Source organism: Gopherus flavomarginatus, chromosome 3, assembly GCF_025201925.1.
Source record: "Gopherus flavomarginatus isolate rGopFla2 chromosome 3, rGopFla2.mat.asm, whole genome shotgun sequence".
Taxonomy (NCBI): domain Eukaryota; kingdom Metazoa; phylum Chordata; order Testudines; family Testudinidae; genus Gopherus; species Gopherus flavomarginatus.
In genome coordinates, this window is record NC_066619.1 from 85,896,580 (window position 1) to 85,918,476 (window position 21,897).

The 21,897-nt window shown below is 44.1% G+C and overlaps 1 protein-coding gene across 1 annotated transcript in view; it reads left to right on the forward strand.

Moving 5' to 3' along the window:
- SHC3 (SHC adaptor protein 3) overlaps nucleotides 1-9,786 on the forward strand; it is an 84,618-nt gene extending 74,832 nt beyond the window's left edge. Inside the window, exon 12 of the mRNA XM_050946067.1 lies at nucleotides 9,460-9,786. Coding sequence (XP_050802024.1) covers nucleotides 9,460-9,588 — 129 coding nt within the window. The 3' untranslated portion in view covers nucleotides 9,589-9,786. The remainder of the gene's footprint in view (nucleotides 1-9,459) is intronic.
- The last annotated feature ends 12,111 nt before the right edge of the window (nucleotides 9,787-21,897 follow it).

A 21,897-nucleotide genomic window follows, 5' to 3' on the forward strand; every position in this document is an offset into this window, starting at 1 on the left:
GAGTGTATCCGGGCTGGGAATCCATAAACTGAGAAATATTTTTCCCACAGTACTCGAGCGACGGTAGTGGCCTTCTGATCACGTGTGGGATATGCCTGCGCATATCGCGTGTAATGGTCGGTCACTACTAGGATGTTCCCAATATTCCTCTTGTCCACTTCTAAAGACAAGAAATCAATGCAAACCAGCTCCAGAGGTTTGTTGCTGGTGATGTTCTTCAGATATGCAGCCCTCGTGGGCAGAGTTTTCCTTTGCACACATCGCGCGCAGGTCTCACATTTCCGGCGAACATCTTCAGCCATCCGTGGCCAATAGAATCTACTGCGGATAAGTTCCAGGGTCCTCTCCATCCCTAAATGTCCAAAGTCATCATGCAGGGCCCTCATGGCCAGGGCTCTGTAATCTTTTGGCAGCACTAGTTGATTCCGTTGCTTTTGTAGAGGGTCTGTGGTCGTGCGGTGTAGCACTCCCTGAATCAGTTTTAGTTTGGTCCATTCTCTCAATAGTAGTTTGCCCTCTGGGGTAGGTGGGACAACCTCAGCTGGGCCTCGCCCCCCTCTTTTGGCAAGTAGTGTATCACGAATGTCAGCATCTTGTAGTTGGGCCTCTTGCCAGTCAGCCGTATTGAGCATGGGCAAGGGAGATTGGTCCAAAGCAATGTAGTTCACTGAAGCAGAAGGCACGCCTTCAGGGGGTAGGCCCAAAGCTTCAGCAACACATCCATGAAGGCTCTCATGGGCCTCCAGCTCTCGGCGACTCACACTGCAAATAGCTCTCACGCCATCCGGGGGTATCACAGCAACATCAGGTGCCTGCGGACGTCTGGACAAGGCATCTGCATCTACATTGCTCCTCCCTGATCGGTATTGAATGCTGAACTCATAGCTAGCCAAGGCGGCCACCCATCTCTGGCCTGTAGCATCCAATTTAGCACTTGTTAACACATAGGTCAGTGGGTTGTTGTCTGTCCACACCTGGAACTGAGCACCGTACAAGTAGTCTCGGAATTTCTCAGTGATGGCCCATTTCAAGGCCAAGAACTCCAGCTTGTGGATGGGGTAGCGAGTTTCACTGTCAGACAGTCCTCGGCTGGCAAAGGCTACCGGTTTGCGTTTGCCTTCCACTTCCTGATACAGTACTGCTCCCAGACCCTCCAAACTGGCATCAGTATGCAGGATAAACGGTTTGCTTGGGTCAGCAAAGACTAGGACGGGAGCATGAGTTAAGCGAGTAATGATTTCCCGAAAAGCTCTCTCACATCTTTCATCCCACCGCGGCCCAAATGGTTCGAAGGGGCCATAGTGTCTCTGCAAAGGCGGCTTTGGAGGCCTCCGCTTATTCTGGGTCTTAGATTTGTTCTTGTTGGACTGGTATCCCCTGGTAAGATCATTCAGAGGTTTTACAATCGTAGCATAGTTCTTCACAAATCTGCGGTAGTAACCACTAAATCCAAGAAACGTCTTGAGTTCTCTGTAGTTAATGGGACGTGGCCAGGTAGTGAGTGCTTCTATTTTATCGGGGTCAGTACTCACACCCTCTTGGGACACGATGTGACCTACATACTTCACTGAGGTTTGGCAGAACTGGCATTTATCAATTGAAAGCTTCAAACCGTATGCCTCCAACCTGTCGAGCACTTTAAGAAGTCTTTCTTCATGTTCCTCCAGGGTTCTTCCAAACACAATCAGGTCATCCAAGTAAACTAACACCTGCAGTAAATTCATGTCTCCCACGACTTTTTCCATAAGACGTTGAAATGTGGCAGGTGCTCCAGAAATCCCTTGGGGCATGCGTTCGAACTGATAAAACCCTAATGGGCAGATGAAGGCTGTCTTCTCCTTATCTTCTTCACCCAGAGGGATCTGGTAGTATCCACTCCGAAGATCCAACACAGAGAACCACTGACTACCCAGCAAACAGTCCAAGGCATCTTGTACTCGAGGCATGGTGTACTGATCAACTGTAGTGCGCCTGTTTAGGGTGCGGTAGTCAATACACATCCGGATTTTTCCACTCTTCTTACGAACGACCACAATGGGTGAGGCATAGGGGCTTCGTGACTCTGTGATGATACCATTTGCGATCAGCTCTTGAAGATGATGGCGCACGTCTTCCATCTCAGAGAGGGCAATCCTCCTAGACCTCTCCCTGAAGGGTCGGGGATCTTGTAGCCTGATATGGTGTTCCACTCCCTTTGCACATCCCACGTCCCACTCATGTAGTGAGAACACCTTGGATCTCTCGCAAAGCTTCTTCCTCAGGCGATCCTTCCACTCCTCAGACAGCGGTGAGTCCCCGAAGTCAAACTTCGCAGGATCTATCATTGGAACTTCAGCTTCACACTGGGGTCTCACAACGCTTTCAGGCTCAAAAATGTCTGCAATCTTCTGCCCTGGTTTTACAAACACATCACGGCGTGTTTCATTAGCAACCAGTATCGTCACCTCCTCCTGGGCTTCAGCAGGTAGGGTTATGACTCCGCTGAGAACCAGCACTCCTTCTGGGAGCCCTCCCTTGGTTGGCTGCTCTACCACAGCTAATGTTCCCTTACTGCCTTTTAGGCAGGTACTCCTGACAATCACCTCCTTTTCTGACATGGCAGGCACCACTAAAGGGACCGGGCCCGCATACCTCAGTGCTCCGACTGGCAAATCAGGCATCACTTTTCTCGTGTCCTCAATTTTTCTGTAAGCCTCGGCACAGTGTGTGTGTATCACCAAGGTATTCAGATATTGGTCTCCTGCTTGCTGTCTGCAGTAATCGGCCAGTATCCTAAAGAGGCTGGAGTTGGTCCCTATTAGCACAGACACATCAGAGGCTCCTTTGGGGTCAGGGCATATTAAAGCAGCAGTGTCCACCTCCTGTCTTACCCCAGCAATCTCTTCTGGGAATTCCAGGTGTACTATGACATAGCCCTGATAAGGGTATTCATCCATGCTGAGGCCACACAGACCAATGCCAGTCAGTGGCTGTATGGGCAGGTGCCTAAGCATCTGTTGGTAGAATGACTGAAATATAATAGTCACTTGAGATCCAGTGTCAAGCACAGCTTTACACTCCGCCCCTTCAATCCTCACCATGACCTCTGCTCGAGGCCCTATCAGTCCTGCAGGGATCCCAGCTGGTTGGTCTCTTCTGGGGGAATCTTCAAATCCTCTAGGCCTAGATGGTCTCTGTCCCCGGACCTTCTGGCAGCTACTGGATCTCTCCCAACTGATCCTCAGCTTTTCATACACTAAGGAGGGGTTCTCTTCCTTATGGCAGTTAGCAGCACTGTGCCCATCCTGACCACACCGGTAGCAAAAGAAGTGTCCTTTCCCCATTCGGCGAGGTGGGACGGTGACTCTAGATACTGACTTCTCTATCATCACAGTCTGAGGCTCCTTATTCCGGGAAGTCTTAGCTTGGTCAATGATGCTTTGCAGCTCAGCTATCCGTTCTGTCAGGACCTGCATTTGTTGGGCAAGTTCCTCTGTGGTGCTCACCATCAGTACACTGGCCATTGGCGGTGGTGTCGTACTGGCTCGTTCCAATGTTTGGGCTTCCCAACACTCGCTGGCTGCCTGCCTTTCTTCTTCTTCCCTGACCTCCTTTATCAGCTGGGAGTAACTTGGGGGATGTTCCTGCCGTTCTCTTAGTCGGAGATGAAGTAGGATTGGGTTCCGATACTGAGTCCCTCTTACAACTTGAGCCAGTCTGGTCTGATCCATCTGCTCAGCAGTCACTGCTCCCCTCATAACAGCTCTCTGAAGTAGTCTCTCCAGCCTCTGTATGTAGGCTGAAATTTTCTCACCCCTTTGCTGTCGGGAATTAATGAATTTACAGTAACTGTCCTCAGGGCCCTCTAAGCTCCCAAAGGTATTATCAAGGGCCTCTAGGCAGTCCTTCACACTGACCTCAGGGTCAGTGAGCTTCAGGGTGCGAATTACATCTAATGCTGGGCCACTAAGGCTCTCTATTAGACATCGTCGCTTTTCTACATCGGGTACGGCCCACTCCCGCAGCATTTCAGTAGTATGCTCCGACCAAAGTTCAAACTCCTCTTCCCCATCAAATAACCTTAACTTACGACAAGAGTTTGACGTAGCATAGGCCAACACAATCTTTTCCAATATATGCCCCAGTGCTTTTGCCCAGTCATAGGCTGAGTCTGCCGCCCCTGAGCTAGAGGCTGCAGGACTGGGGCCCAACAAACCCGACATATTAGCCATTATACAAACAGTAGTTTCCTCAAAATATAAACATAATTATTTCCCAATACAGTGGAACACTCAACAAGTGCTTGCGAGGGGTACTGACCCAGGGATCCCGGACGAGCCCCCAAAAATTTAACCCTTCTGCCCCTCTAGTTGGCAGCAACAAGGGCCGGGTTCAGTATCCAGGGGTTCCGTTTCAGTAACACTATGCATAACCGGCTCGAGCCCCCACCCAGTGACCTGGGACACTCACATACCACACCCCCCTGGGCACCTCTAGGAGGCAATACTTCCCCTCTCGCAAGCACGGAGTCTGAGTGTAGCAAAATCTTTTTTAATAAAGGAAGGAATCAATGCGGCATCCCATTGGAGAAACACCACAAACAGGGTTATAACACAAACCATAAACAAAAACCCACCTCCAAGTACGTTTGGCACTGTCCTTTTTCCGCTTAGGGTTTTAAGTCCAATCACCCCAAAGTCCAACAACCCAAAAGTCTCTGGTCAATGCCACCCCAGAGTTCGAGAGTCTATCTGTAGAGGTCCCTCCCCCCAGCCTGGGTAGAAAGGGGCACCTTACGTGGTCCAGGGCCAACTGCCCTGCCTCTCCGTGGGTTCTGCTTCCGCCTTCTCCACGAACTGCTCCGCTTCACCAGCCGCTCCACTCTGCTCCTCCAGCCGTCCTCAGGAACTGCTCCGCTCCACCAGCTGCTCTGCTCCATGAGCTGCTCTGCAAAACTGCTCGGCTCCGCTCACTCTGTGGGCCGCTCCACCTGTCCCGCAGCTACTCCGCTCTGCCAGCCACTCTGCTGCCACCAGCTGTCCCGTGATCCGCTCCAGCCGTCCCCGCAACTGCTCCACTCCGCCAGCTGCTCTGTTCCACAGCATATCTTCAGGCTCCCCCACTAGCTAGCACAATGCTCAGTGCTCTCAGCTAAGTCATTTCAGCTTTTTTGTGATTTCAACTCTTAGTGATCTCAGCTTTTAGTGGGGGAGCCCCAGTGCTAGTGCACCATTAGCCCAAAGTGAGTTCAGCTCAGCCACCTGTATTTAGATTCTTGAGGGAATAAAAAAATCAACTCTGACATTCCACAGTGGAGAGAGGAGGGGGTGCAACTGGTGCTTCTGGCTCCACAAGGAGCCTGCACCACCAGGCACAGATACCTGTCCCCAGCCTCTCTACTTCACTGGGTTTTGGAACCCATGACCCTTGTCTAGCAAGTACCACCCAACTGAGGGTGAGTCATTTGTCACCAAGCAGTCCCACCGCTCAGCAATCTGGGATAGGGTAGGCGTGTCTATGCAAATAAACTCTCTGACATTCTTTCCACCAGATGTCAGGGTAGAGCTTATCCTGACTCTGCTTACACTTATTTATCAGATTGTGAATCTCCACTTAGGAAAACACTGATACTTTAGGGATGGAGGGCACTGTGTTGAGTGGATAGTGTTTGGCTGTGTGCACTTGTCACCGTTATCACCACCTACCCACACCCCTTGTCTTCCAACAACCACCATGGTTGTATCGCTTTCTCAAAATGCCCCCCCCACATTAAATAATTTAGCCTCACACAGATAAATATTATTGGGCTTGATTCACCACTGTGTTTCAATGAGGCTTCTGCACTTCAGTGGGGATTCACTGGGTGGGGTGTTTGCATGTCCAACACTCGTTAGGCAGCTTTAAACTGCAGCTGAGCTCCAAATAAACAAATCAGCTCAACTTGTGAGAGATCTGGCCACGCCCTCTTGCCAGTCATCACCTTCCACCTTTGGGGTCACATTGGCCAAGTCAGGGCATAGGGATCATGCACATCTTGCACAGCTGCAATTCTCTTCCAAGTGGGTTTTTTGTCTTGCATGTCACTTCAGGAGCCATCAGAAATTTCCAGGACCTTGCTCAGTGAAGAGTCATTTCAAGGAGGTATTAACTGCAAGTTACACTCCACTTGAGTAATTTGCTCACATAGGAGCAGCTTGCCTGTTTCTCTATTTAGACTTCACTGTGCTGGCTTTATGATTTGTGAGCCACTAGCTCAGCCCTTTGGCAGCCTGATTTGTGGCTCGTCATGAGCATAGCTAACAAAATGCAAACATCTTGCAAGGCTGAAGAGGCCATTTTTCCACAGTGTGCATTTCTTAGACATACTGAGGTCCACATTTTCAGAATTATTTGAGATAACTGTACATACAAACAGCACCCAACAGGTCATTTGTGTGCAAATTATTCAGGGGCCTATTTTTAGGGTTTGTCTTCATTGTGGTGTGGCCTTAAGGTCTAATTTGAGTGTTACCTCTAACCTGACTCCCATGTACACATACAGATCTCTAGCTCAAGTTAAGTGGTGTTTTAAATTTGAGCTAGCTGGCCATCAGGGGATATGGATGGACGCTTGAGTGCTGCTGATGCTGGAGAGTGTTGTTTCACAATGTGACTGTCTCATTTGAGTTAGGCTAACTCAAGAGGAGTTAACTTGAGTGCAGATAACTCAAGTTTGCAGTGAAGATAAGCCCTTAATTCTGAAAATATGGGCCTGATAGTTACATAAAGCTGATATTTCAAAGCAGCTAATGGGAACTGAGGTTTTTCTCCTAGATCATATTGTACTTGGAATGCTAGCTGGAATCTAGAAATCGGAAAAGTCTGCAGACTTTCTTCAGCAGCGTTATTGTTATCAGAGCCACCCAGAGGATTCAGGGGGCCTGGGGCAGGGCCGGGTCTTCGGCGGCAATTCAGCGGTGGGTCCCTCTCGGAGGGAAGTACCCGCCACTGAATTGCCGCCGAAGAATGAAGCGGCAGTGGTAGAGTGGCCTACGTGCTGTCGATCGCGATTTTTTTTTCCCCCACCACTTGTGGCGCTTGTACTTACTCGGCGGCGCTCCAAGACTTTGGCAGCACTTCAGCCGCAGGTCCTTCACTCGCTCCGAGTCTTCCACTACACTGAAGGACCCACTGTCAAAGACCCAGAGCAAGTGAAGGGCCCGCCGCCGAAGTACACTGAAAACTCAGAGTGGCTCACGGGGCCCCTGCAGGGTCCGGGGCCTGGGGCAAATTGCCCCACTTCCCCACCCGTCCCCCCGGGCAGCCCTGATTGTTATAGGCAGAGCTGGTAGCATTGCTATTGTTAAGGTTGCCTGGCACTTCCTATTATAAGAGCCTTTTACAACCTTGCAAAACTTCAACTAAATATGCTGGGTGTCTGCATCTGGATTTGTTGACCCCCAAATAGGGAAGTGACAAGAAAAAATAAATAAAAAGACGGTATCTGCCTCAGGATTATTATTTTTTTGTTTAAAGGAAAGTTTCAGCACAATTTGTTCAGCTGTTTCTGAGCATGAGTTAGACAAAATACATAGCTTTCCCCATTTAAAAAAAATTCTTACAACCATCTGGGGCTCCTCACTTTGAAGCAAGGACTTGAAATTTGGCAAGAGCTTGCCTATGTGTCAGGGATGTGCCTTTTGCTGTTCCTGTGAAAATCTGTCCCAAATTGGCTAAGTTATAAGCTTTTGAAAAATCGCAGTTCACGCAAATGATGCCGGAGTCCTCGGGGGAAAAATAGTATGTCATCATGTAATTAAAGACTATCATAATGCATACGCACAAGAGCAATGTTAAATCTGGCATTGTCTAACCTGTGAGTGTTTGACTTTGCAACCTTTTAGATTTTTTTAATTTAATTATTGAAGACGCACAGCAGTTTTACAGAATACTGGTAAAATGTGCTAGACCAGTGGTTCTCAAACTTGTTCCACCTCTTGTGCAGGGAAAGCCCCTGGCGGGCTGGGCCGGGTTGTTTATCTGCCACATCTGCAGGTTCGGCCGATCGCGGCTCCCAGTAGCTGCGGTTCGCTGCTCCAGGCCGATGGGAGCCACTGGAAGCGGCGGCCAGTATGTCACTCGTCCTGCGCCGCTTCCAGCAGCTCCCATTGGCTACTGGGAGCCTTGATCGGCCGAACCTGCGGACGTGGCAGGTAAACAACCCGGCCCGGCCACCCAGGGTCTTTCCCTGCACAAGCAGCAGAACAAGTTTGAGAACCACTGTGCTAGGCAAATAACAAGTTCCTTTCTCTGAAGAGCTTACAGTCCAAAGACACAACTGGGTACTGTGGCAGATCAGAAACATATATAGAGCCAAATACAAATAATGGTCTTTGCAGCTGGAATATTTCCTTGAGCAGGTTTTGAGACAGAAGAGAGGGAGGCCACTTACATCTAAGTAGAAAGTGCAATATGAAACATGCAAGTGTATGAAGGATAGGGTTAAGGTCTGCTAACTTTACTGACCTTGACGGACACCTTTCTCTGGGATTAACCTCATTTAAATAAATGAGATTCCTCATGTGGTAATAGACAACTTAGGGTCTACTCAGGATGCAACTGGTCAGAAAAATGGGTTTTTTGTTGACAAAATGTAGTATTGCCTACATTTTCAGCAGACATTTTTTATTTGTTGATGAAAAACCAAAAGCCAAATATTTTTCAGATTTTGGCAACAAAAAATGAAAAAAATTGGGCCAAAAATTGCTTATTCCCAGGAGGTTTGGATTTTGTTTGAAATGTTTTGGTTTTCAGTTTTTCAACAAAAAATTGGAAGTGTTTGTAGAGAGCAAATACTATCTCCAAAACGTTTGATTTGATCAGAAGGTCGGTGGTCTGTTGAAAAAAGTTGTGATGGAAAATCTTCAACCTGGCCTATTCAGTGTGAGAAAAGGTGGCCAATAAGAGAGCTGGCAAAACAGAAGTTTGGAGAGAAGTGAGGGGGTAGGAGATGAAACAACTAATTTGGAGATGACAAAACCTCCACTCAGGGCCGGCGCTTGAATTTAGGTGGCCTAGGCAATTGCCTAGGGCGCCAGGATTATTGGTGGGCAGCGTTTTGCCGGAGGGGGCGGCAGATGGCTCTGGTGGAGCTGCCGCAGTCGTGGCTGCGGACGGTCGGCTGCTCGTGCAGCTCCGGTGGACCTCCTGCAGGCATGACTGTGGCAGCTCCACCGGAGCCGCAGGACCAGCGCACGGGGCGGAGAAATTGCTGTGCGCCTAGGGCGCTAAAACCCCTAGTGCCGGTCCTGCCTCCATTGACTCTAATGAGAGACAGCTCAGACCCTTAAAAGTGTTTGTGTGTAAGCGTGTACATGAGCGCACGTGTATCCAGATATAAAAGGAAAATATTTTTGTCTTATTTTCAGTTAACTTTCGTTTAATGGTAAAGGAAAGATTGGTCCGTATTTAACCTTTACTTTTCCATGCTCTTCTTTTAAGGTTCGTACAAAGGATCGTGTATTTGATAGCATAAGCCATCTCATCAACCATCATCTTGAGAACAATTTGCCAATAGTTTCCGCTGGAAGTGAACTCTGCCTCCAGCAGCCAGTTGAGAGGAAACAGTGACCAATGGTGACATGTTCAGCATTTGTAATCTATAACCACTGCAGTGGACACTGCAAACCTGGAAACATGTACATTAAAAAATACACACATCTATCTATCTATCTATCACCAATATGTTTTCCTGAGCTTTAAAAAGCCCCATCCCGTACAGTACCACTTGACATTTCTTACTGCTCTATGCCGACATGAAGTATGATTAAAAACACAGACAGATTTCTTAAAATGTAATTTCAATAAAATTATTCTAATTCTTTAATATGAATATTAACAGTGTACATACACACATTATATATAAATACAGTAATATATTTATATTTTTCACATCAGTCTGTTGAAGGTATGGAACTAATGTTCTGTGCCATGTGTTTTTAACTGAAAAAGATGCCCATTGTGATTGTTCAGATAAAAATGGAATTCAACAGTCTTATTTCCTTGAGAATACAATATTAGACGTCTTATTTGTAGTTTTATCTAAGAAGCACAATTATGGTGAGAACACAGGCGGATTACATTGGTTAAATACGAGCCTAAGGGATTAAATTCAGCAGCTCATATTCTAACATGGAAATTTAGCTTGAAACAGTTTTTAAAAGCATTATTCAGTGTCACTGAGTTCAAAAGCATTTTCTCTTTCTGATGTCCAGTTTGAATTCTTATATGATGCTACACAAGATATTTGTAACTTGCTTCGACAATGACTTGGTGTGATCTCTCTGTGTACAAGATGTATGCATTTGATTTTTCTAACAATAATATAATTGAACTAATATTCTGCAGCTTTGATTTATTGAATTCAATACTATGATTATTTACAAATAGTTCACTTCTTGTGCTAAAGAATTAATTGTTTTTGACTGCCAGTCTCCAATGAGATGTCATACATTGACTAAAAGGGTTCAAACTGCTTGTTTTTTAAATATATTTGGTGAAAAATGCTTGTGGTTCATCAAAGACACACAAAAAAGGTGATTTTTTTCCTTATAGAAAACTTTTTTTCATAGAACAATGACAAAAATGAATTCCTAGAATATTAGTCCATTTAATTGACCTAATTTTGTTTCACTTAGTTTTTATGTGCCTCTCCCTAAAGTATGGCTTCAAGTTAACCTTTAGCAAGTGATTGTTTTTGTAAATTTATTGGTTGTCTGTAATGAATGTGGAAAAAATAGATATATATTAGAGTTGCTTTTTGAGCAGATATTTCATTAACATTTGGTATTGGGAAGTGTAAATTGAAAAGTGCATTCTGTCCCCGCCCCCCAAATTCATTAATTTGCCTTTCTTTTGGAATGGGCTTTGTCTTTCAGTTATACATCTCTAATTGCTGGCCAAATTCAGCTCTCTGTTTAACTGATGCAACTCCCATAGGCTTCAGTGAAGGTTGCACACTCTGAGAGCAAAATTTAAACTTCAGTATTTCTAAGTCAGAAATTCAAACCAAGTTTCAGGATTTGGTTAATAAAGGCCCTGATTAAGGAAGGTACTTACACTCATGTCTACCCTCAAGTATATTAGTTCAATTGAAGTCAATAGGACCTGTCATTCCTTAAAGTTAGACATGTGCCTAAGTATTTTGCTGAAATGGGGCCAAGTTGACTTCAAGATTTGCTTTAGAATCCATTCCTAGGATGGCAGTTTTAAAACTCCCAAATAATGTCCTCCTTGTGCCATGGACTACACAAAGGTCATTACTTTGCAAATTTGTTTAGGATTAATCTCTAATGTCAAAAAGGTATCCCACAGCTGGTCTAGAGCTCACTACCTGAAAAGAGCTATCAGAGGAAGACCTGACTTTCAAAGGTTTTTGATAATTTAAAATTCCATTTTCACCTCTAATCTCCCCATCTCAGCATGTTTCACTTCCCAATGCATTGCCATGGGACCAGCCCACTGCTAACCCCTATCTCCCTGTCTACCCAATCACATGAAACTTTCCAGCCTATGTTGGTCCCTTCCTGAAACTCCTTTAGCCATTCAAGACTCTCACCCTAGCTGGCATCTCACACTAAATCACTCATCTGGCTTCTCTCTTGGATCCCCACTAACCACTCCCTGACACATCTTTACATCTAGGTCGCAGAGGCCGATTGTCACCATCACTTCCCCATGCAGCAGTTGGACCTTCTCCCCATCAGACCACACTTGAATCTTCTTTCTCCCCGACTTCCCTAGAGGGGAGGGGAAGTAGTTCTTCTTTATGCCTCCTAGTAGGCAGGGAATTATGGCTGCATCCTTCCCTTTTCCTCCTTACTGTGATGATACAACTGTTTGCTCCAGTTCCCATCTCCTCTGCACAGAACAGTAGGTTTAGGTAGGAGCAGAGAGCACGGGAAAGGAGTCAGATTCATCATAACAGTCCCCCTGGCATGGATGGAGATATTCAGATTAGGTCTGCCCTATTCCATGCTGGAATACAGAAGGCTGAAATATAGAGGTGCTTGAGTAGCACCCTGTCTGGTATCTATGACAATGATTTTAGGAAAAAAAAGTCTTGTTTTGCTTTTTCTGTGATTATATTGTGCAAAGTGACTGTAATATTGGCATCTTGTGGCTAGGGCTAAATTAAGGCAATCCAAGGCCTCAGGCACACCCTTCAATGGGTTCACTTGCTACCCTCTTTAGGGTAGCAGCAAGTATCAGAATGAAGATGTATGGGACAAGTACACCTCTGAGAGTTATTGTTTCAGGCTCTGTATAGACTCAGACAGGCACTGGTTACTTTTGGGTCACAATTTCAAGCTTTTCTTAGCATTCATGAGGGCTATTTTAAAAATCAAATGAAAGCTGAGATTCTGACTTCATTGTGTCACTCTAGAAGCTGGGACATGAGACATGCCCCTAATAGTGCCTACGCTTTAATCTGGCACAGCCTATGGTTCAATTTTTATTGTCTCTCAATAACTCCATGCCACATTTGTGAAGTGTATTAGTAAAACAATGTTGTCTCTAATTTGTAGCCCTGCAATCTCTACCTGAGATTGAAAGTCAAACTGGATTCTTTCTGGTCTGTGCATCACCACATGTAGGAAAGACTCAACAGTGAAAATGGTTGAAACTTTCTAGATGAAAATTTTCCTATCAGAAAATGTGGTTTTGTCTAAATTTCTGCAGAAAAATGTAGAGTTAGACAAAGTTTTTTTGAATTTATGATTGGGGGAATCAAAGGGAAAAAGTTCACTTTGAGTTAACATGTCAGAATGAAATGTTGTTTTGAAACTAAAAATGCCATTTCAAATGTTGATTTGTTTGATTTAAATTGAAACTGTCGAAATTCTCTGTTTCAACATTTCCGATTCAAACCTTTTCAAAATTTTTTGTTCCATGAAATTTTTTGCTATTTTGACTGTGCAGAATGGAAACTTATTGTGAAATATCAACATTTCCTGAGGGCTTTGGTTAGAATTTAGCTAGCAATTCTGTTTGGTTTATTCTGCTATAACAGAGTGTAACTAACTATAAAAACTAAAGCTGTTTGTACAGAATTTGAAAGGAAAAACATGGACCCCAATCCTGCAAACTTTTAGGGCAGGTGTACAGTACCACTTAAGTCAGTGGTTCCCAAACTGTGGGTCGGGACCCCAAAGTGAGTTGTGACCCCCTTTGAATGGGATTGCCGTGGCTGACTTAGACTTGCTGAAGCCCAAGCCCCAGGGATTCAGTCCTGGGTGGCAGGGATCAGGTTGTAGCACCCCTTACTGGGGCAGTGGAGCTTGGGTGGGCTCAGGCTTTGGTCCTGGGGTCTCTAAGTAATTTTTGTTGTCGGAGGGTACAATGAAGTTTGAAAACCCCTGGTTTAAGTTGATCTAACTTACATCGCTCAGGGGTGTGAAAAAGCCCCCTTGCCCCCATGCAACCCAAGTTTTACACTGTCCACACCAGTGCTATGTCAGTGGGAGATGCTCTCCTGCCGACATAGCTTCTTGCCAAGATGCAGTAATTATGCTGATGCTCTCCTATCAGCATAGCGCATCTTCACCAGATGCTCTACAGCATCAGTGCAGCTGCGCTGATGTAGCACTGTAGTGTAGACTTGCCCTTAGTTATGTCAGTAGCTCACAGGAGATAATGCATGGAGACTACTTGCATAAATGGAGACTAGTCATCTGAGTAAATGTTTGAAGTTCAGACTTCTAGTTTATTTAGCTTTTTAAAACAGTCTTTTCCCACAAAGCAACTGAATAGCAATCTAATTTTACATGTTTATTTATTATTACTACTGCTGGGACACTAAAAGACTTTTACACATTTATTTCATTGTATTTAAAATGCACCGGTGTGTCAACACTTCAATCTTTAGGTCTTAAGGACTTTGTGTGAAACCACAACACTTTGCACAAGTGTAAGATGCTTGCAAAAGGTGTAAGGCTATGGAGAATCAGATCCCACCTGCCTCCAGCCACTTCACAGGAGACTTTTAGCATGGTACAACACAGGGAGAAAAGTGACTTCTGTGGTACTTAAAACACACACGATTTCAGAGCTAAGCACCCGCTTCGGTGATTTTGAAAAGCCCATTAGGTGTCTATCTGCATCCTTAGCTGCCTAAATACCTTTGGAAATCTGGCCCACAGAATAAAGTGACAGGAAATGGTGCATGAATGAAAGCATTTTAAATGCATTAAAATAAACTTGTAAAAAAATCTTATGCATTGTCCCATCTGTAGCCTGCATAAACTGGCAATCAATTAGCTGCATGTAACAGACCCTTTTCCTAACTTACCATTTTTTAGATCACATGGGTACAGTGAAAAAGTGAGAGATTTGCAGGAAGTTTGTGATCATGTAATTGTAATTGCACACAAACACAACCTTTACTTTGTTTTGAAATTGTAAACGGGCCCTCTGAAAGCTTTAACGCGTGCTTTGGAAATCAGCTTTCAGGTAGGTGGCAAGGAGACACAGAATGATGGAGCGCTTTTACTGGATTCTCAAGAATGTGTTTCATGGGCTACATCTTCCACTATAATTAAGCTACTCTGAGCAGCTCTGGTGGCATGAAGAAGCTGGAAATGTGGCAAATCTGCCCAGCTCACAATTTCCCTAGGTGAGGTAGTACTGGGGTGGGGAGAGTGACTGGAGAAAAGGGGACGGTGGTGGCGCCATTGTTCCTATGCTATGGTGATTCCCAATTCCTGGAATGATCCATCACCTGCTCTTGTTGCTTCTCATTGGATTTGGTCCTGTTTGTGAAAATAATAGAATGAAGATATAAATATATAAATGCAGGACCTAGTCCTGCTCTCATTAAAATCAGTGAGCAATTTGCTAATGACTTCTGTGGAGGAGGCATTATTAAGCCCTTCATGTTGGAGAGTTCAATCCTATGAAGTGTTGTGAACCCCAAACATTCAAAAATTATGAGTCAGGTCCAAAAAAATCAGGATATGGGCTTAAAATTATGAGATTTTAAAAAATCATAATTGTGGGTTTTTTAAATTTTCTTTCTGGTGTCTGAGGCTTTAGGTTTCATGTTTTCAAGCTTTTTTTCCCTCTGCAGCAACAAAGGCTACTTTTTAGAATGAAAGCTGAGATTAGCACATCATCCCATGACTCCAGGAGCTGGGATTTTACAAAAACAAAACAAACAAACAAAAGAGAGCCAAATTTGTGAGACACATGATAAAACTATGAGTATTGCAACATTGGAGTGTCCTCCGTTCCTTCCTAAGGAGTAGTTGAGGATGCTCAGAACTATGTAGAAAGCTCCCGGTGCCTTGCAGTATCAGGTCTATTGTCTAGACACATTCCAAATGATGTGTGATAACAGCTAGAATCTGCCCGTCAGTTTGGTTTGCATTTATGTTACAATTGTATGAACCATGTTCAATAGACATGCCTTAGGGCCATGTTACTAAGACATTCTTAAGTAAACCAAATGTTTCGCATTAATTTTACTGTAGGTGTGCAAGAGTTATTTGGTTGAGATCAATGCAAATTTTTCAGTGAAGTTGGCCGTATTAGTTCTGGCAGCTGAATTTCATCCTCGTTTCCAAAGTTTCAATCAGACATTTTGTTTGCTGCAGAAATTTCAAGCATTAGATGACACAAAAAAAACTATAAATACCATTAGCTCTTGACTTCAATGAGAGTTCTGCCTGAAAAGTACTCCTGTGATCATCTTCAGTAATGCAGGTATGCAAGAGCTAGGCTGGCCATGTCTGGGTGGGGAGCACAGAAGGAGAGCCAGCTTCCATGGCATGCTGTCTCCTTGCCTGGGGAAGACCTTCAGCAGAGCTGAGACTTCGTAGGTCAGGTGATTGTGTGTGGCACAGGAGAGGGCAGAGTCAGTCAGCATTCCACACATACTGTCCTGAGACCAACAGATACCACCAATGGGAGTTAATGCTGTCCCAAGCAGCACTAACTGCTATGGCATCTGTCCTAAGGTTTGTGTTAAGAAGCTGCATGGGAAGCAGCCATTGGTGCCATAGCTCCTGGGGTGGCTGAGCCAAAGCCCTTTGAAATCAATGGGGTCAGCCTGTAGCTTTGGAGGCCCATGCCTTTTGCCTCTTCTACAGCCCCCAAACCTTTCCCCTCTGAGGAGAGTTTTAGAAGGAAACTCCTTAAGTATCCCATCATGGGGTTGTGTGACCCTCTCCTATAGGTTTTCTATGGGAGATTGCAGTTTAGGACTGAACAAGGACTATAAGATATGAATAGAAAATAAAGCAGTGCATGAAGAAGATGTAGGTACATACCAGAAATCTGGCAGGTATTATCTGCCAGTTTTATATGTTCTGTGCCTGGGGTTTATTATTTATTCCCCTCATGGAATGGCATTCTTGTATTTCTTAGCATGATAGTCTCCAGGGTCCATGCTGTGCAGTTAAGAGAGGAGCATTAATATTTATACCCTTGGACAATTATTGCTGGCAGACAACATGCCAGCTACAATTTATTTTTAATGGAATTTATACATATTTATATATTTGTAAGTAATAAATGCCCCATTTTAAAGCTGGCACACTTTTGCAGTGTTCAGGAAATTTGTAGCTTTCTATCAGGACTTTGCAACTTGTGACTGTTTGTTTAATAACATTTAGTTACAAATCCATGTCCCAAACTTTTGTGCAGGGCATCAAGGCATAGATCCTCAAAGGTATTTAGTTGTCCAACTAGTTACACGCTTAAATACCTTTAAGGACCTGTACTGCAATGTCTACTTGACACAGTGAATAGAGCCAAATATGTACAATAAGTGTAAATATATATAAACAATACTGTACGCTAAGGTCGAATTTTCAGATGTGCAGCCGTCACCCAACTCTGCTGTTACTAAAGTGAGACTCCCACTGATTTTATTGGGAACAGAGTTAGGCCAATGCTCAATCCTTTTGAAAATCCCACACCACGAATGTGAAATAAGAGCTCACCTCAAACACTTACCAACAATATCGAGTTTTTACTTCACATATTTTTCTAGTTAGAGTTTTGTTAAGGTTATTTACCTTGCTGCTGATCAAAGTAGGGGGAACTGTTCACTAAACCATATATTTGACTCTCACACATGTGAGAGCCTCAAATTTAAGAAATACAGTGGCTAAATTTAAAATGTGTTAATGCCTAACATGAAGTTCTATTCTACGGCTTTCTCCCCCAGTTCCTCCTCTATCTTTAGTGAGGTAAAAATAACCACCCAGAAAATATTCATTATAAACCAATGAAAGTACATTATAAACTAATGAAAAATAATGAATATAGTTGGTGTGGGAAATAGATTGTTTCCCCCAGTGAGTAGATTTGTGTAATAATGGCTTTTCTGTTCCAAGTGAAGTGCTTTAGTCCAAACATAATTTAAATCCTGGCATAAGCTGAGTTTTTTTTGAAGATGAATGTTTCGTTCAGTCATGAATTTTTTTTAAATATTCAATATTTATTGCTCTTTAGAAACATTTTTGATAGAGAATTGCACAGACTGGTCTCTCTGTAAAGATGAGTGGTGTGTGGAAATACTGTGGTTGTTTATTGTCCCTGGAACTTTTGTGAATCCAAAATGAAATCTATCATGAAATGTTCTATGTCCTAAGTTTTTACTAGTCCACTGCTAGTGGCCACTTTGATTTTAGAGCTGAATTGACCCTTAGGAAATCCTTCAGCCATGGAATTTAGTCACCTAGCCCATTTTTGATTTTCCAACTTGTGCAGGAAATAACAAACTCACCGCTACTTTTATCAAATCTAAGGACTTGTGTACATGGCACAACAAAGCACTATAGTGAGAAATAGTGAATAGTGGAGTGCTGTAACATGTGGTGCTCTAACTGCTCAATGTAGACTCTTCTGGCATGAACTAAAAGGTAGTCGATTAACTAGGTACCTTTTAATGTGTGCCAGCACAGCCTGTATGGGGTAGTAAGAACGGAGAAGTTTAGAGCACTCTACAAATCACACCCCTCTGGAGAACTTGGCCACACATACAGGCAAACTTTAAATGTAGGCAGTGAGCCTGATTCTTATCCCCTTCATCCAGGTTTTCCACTCACTAGTTTAACTCATTTTTTACTTCATTGAAGTCATTCCTGATCTAGAGCAGACACAGAAAGATCAGAATCAGGCCCAGTGTGAACCAGGACCAAATTCTACAGGGCTTACTTCAGTGAGGAGGCTGACTGATGTCAATGAATTGCTCATCCCAGCAGAGTAGGTGGAATGTAACCCCAGTTATTTTAAATTACAACATGCTAGGGAAATAAAATGACACTAAGGCCAAATAATATGTTACGAGTTGGCCTCAGTTATACTGGGTGTAGCTCCATTTGCTCCAACAGAGTTATTGTTGATTTGTAAGAATCTACGTGAGAACAGAAGCAAACCCTATTAATAAGATTTTGCCAAATACCATTTTCATAATGCAAATAAGTTCTGCTATATGTCCTGATTCTGGGCCAGATAATATCCTGGTCTGTGTGCTGAGATTTTCCCCTCTCGTGTGCAAAAGGCTGGAGTTGGTGGATTAGCCAACTATTCCTTTCTTGGGCACTATGGCGAGCACTCTGAGGGGTGACATTCATGCAGGAATAAGGGCAGTGATTGGGTGTGCTGTGGGGCGGGGAGTGGGTAGCCCCATGTTGGATAGCTGCACATCAACCCAGCTTCCCTCTGATCGCACAGATTACTTGAGAAAGCCAATACCTTGTATTAGCTTTCTTGTAGAATTTCCCTCTTTAAGGGGAGGTCAGAAGTAGCTGTGGCCAGGGATGCTCCTTGCAGCCATGCCACTAGGGAGTGTGGATGGGGGACTGGAGCTTTAGAGACAGTGGCTGCAGCACTACTGTAGATGCTAGGGGAATCCTTAGGTTTGTGGGCAGGCCCACAGTTCAGTTCATTCTGTGCTTGGGCAAACAATACTGGCAAAACTCTCCTTGAGTTTTCTTCCAATTTAGCCTGCTTCCATGGGCTTTACCATTGGAAAGGGCTGTCCAGGTTCCTGAGAGAGGCTGAACCTACAACTCCTGCTGAAGTCAATGGATGAAATTGTGCTCTGATTACATCTGTGTAAATCCTACTTACTCCATTAAATTAAATGGCGCTACGCCAGGTTTACACTGGTGGAATTCAGCTCAAAGAATATGGCCCAGTGAGAGCTGATCATCCCCTCTCAAGGGTTCATAGCTTTATGGATTTTATTGTAGCAGATGGAGGTGTGTGAACATTATTTGTTTTCATTTTCATTAGTATGGCAAATGAAAATAATGGACTTTTGGGTAATACTGCACTTCTAATTATAATTGGTTACTGGGAAATGTGCCTTTATTATGAAATAGCATAATTCTGCTTGTGTAGCAAACCCTTAGACTATTTAACTTAATTACTAAGGATCTGAGCCTGTTCCTACTGAAATCAGAGGACAAACTCCCTTTGACTGCAACAGAGTCAAAGCCTATCATATTTGGTTGTCATTTTGTTTGTGTAGATACAGTGCTTTCAAGCATGACTTTTATAATTTAACTAAGTTTGCTATACAAACACAAATTCTTTTTCCATTTCTTTGAAAGGCGACTGCTACATCATAACTTTGGTTCAAAGATTTGAGATTTAAAAAAAAGTTTTCTAAAATGTTTATGGTACTTAATGATTTTAAAATACTGTAATGCTGTAAGACTGTTGGCAATAAAAACTCTTGTGAAAGCTCTTTTCCTTAGGTGGTTTCTTTTGTAGTTTGGAACAAAAATAAAGGCTCCAGTGTGAAGTGTGTATTTCTTTTGTGATTTTCCTCTGTGTACAACAAATCAGCTACAGACTGAGGGTCTGATTCTGATCCCACGTAAGTGTAACTCTTGGCCCAGTGCAGACCCAGCTATTTGGGCTGCATTCGAAGATATTCTTTGGTGTTTGGGGTGAAAGAATCAAGGATGGATTCCTCCACAGCACCTGTACTCCCAACATCTCTGCCAATCACCTAGTTTCCCCTGCCCCTAAATCCCCACTCTGCACTGCCAGGTGGGTTTCCTAAATCCAGGCTCCTCTATCTACAGTAGAGCCGTGCTGGTTCTGTAATGGGCAGTACTCTGAATTCCCATGAAGAACAGAGCTAGATTTATTCATTTGTGTATAACTGCCTCATATATTGTAATATTGGCTATTGCATAGGCATGCGCAAGCTGAGTAGCTAGCTTTAAAATGAGCACAGTGCTGAGCTGCAGGAAATGTGAGTTTGAATGATGAGTTTCCTCTTCATCGGAATCACTGCCAGGATGAGGGGGAAAGAGCAGGTTTGAGTGGAAGGTTGCCATGTCAACCTAGCACCATGAGGCCCCAAACAGTTGACTGGCTTACGTAACTTGTTGATTGGGCTAACTCAAACAGTTTCTTAGAATGGAATTGGGCTTTTAAGCTCAGGCTTATGGACATGTATGTGGGCTTTGGCTGTGACAGTAGAACCTCAGAGTTATGAATACTAGCGTTACAAACTGACCAGTCAACCACACACCTCATTTAGAACCTGAAGTACACAATCAGGCAGTAGCAGAGCCAAAAAAAAGCAAATACAGTATAGTTCTGTGTTAAATGTAAACTACTAAAAAAAATAAAGGGAAAACGGCATTTTTCTTGTGCATGGTAAAGTTTCAAAGCTGTATTAAGTCAATGTTCAGTTGTAAACTTCTGAAAGAACAACCGTAATGTTTTGTTCAGAGTTACAAACATTTCAGAGTTACTAACAACCTCCATACCCAAGGTGTTTTTAATTGAGGTTCCATTGTATGTATTCTTATTTCAGATCTAAGTATGGAGACACACATATAACATTCCTAACTTGAGGCATGGGGTGAGTTTCACTGCCCTGCACTTTAAGCAATGTGGGGAGGGTGGGATGATGTTGTCTGGCTGGCCAGGAAAAGAGGGCAATGCTTTCTGGCTTGGGGGGGTGGGGGAGGAGGAGACATAAAACTACTGGAAAAACAGTCAGCATGGTGAATGACTCACCACCTAGGAATGAGGGGTTTAAAAAGGTCAGCCTGGGCCTGGACCCTCCACTCATCACTTGCAACAGGCTAGGCAGCATCCATTCTCCCTCCCTTTGTAGATCAGAAATATGCCAGGTGATTAGCTATATTTGTGGTGGGCATTACGCTAGCTGCCCCATTAATGGGGGCTGGGAAGGAATTTTTCCCTTATGACCATACTGGCCAGGTGCAGTGGGGGTTTTTTGCCTTCCTCACAGCAGGTTCAGGTAGGCTTTGATCATACATAGCATAATGGGCAGTAGGCCATATGTTACAACTCTTTATTTAAGTGTATAGTGGATGTTCAGTGCAGGTACTCCATAAACTAAGGCATAAAAGAACAGATATGGCTTGGGGAAGGAATTAAGGCGAGGTGCTTGGTGAGCTGGGGACAGTTGGGGACTCCTCTGATTGGTACAGCAGGGAGCCAACCCCCCATCATTATAGTCCACCCTAACCCCTCCTATGAGGGGGGATGGTCGGTAAGGTCCCAGCAAGGGAATTGCTGGAAAGACTTGGATGAAAAGGGAGCGAGCAGCTGGTGGAAGCTCCACACTGCATAATTGGCTGGAATTGGAGGTTCCTTGCAGTGGATCTGCTGGAGGGACATGAATCAAAAGGTGGGGAAGGAGGTTGAAAAGAGCACTCACTCCCTGCCCCCGGTAAATTGTGGGGGGTTTCACCTGCACTGCTCATTTTATCCACCAGGTTAGTCCCAGACATCTAATAATGAAGTTGTGGCCTGATTAAACCCATATCTAATGTCTCCTGTTATTCTTTCCGCATCGCCAGACAACAGCCACACTGCTTTTCCTCACACTAATGGGAGTTGAGTTGCTAAAGCCCTTCCTGTTTACAATAGCTG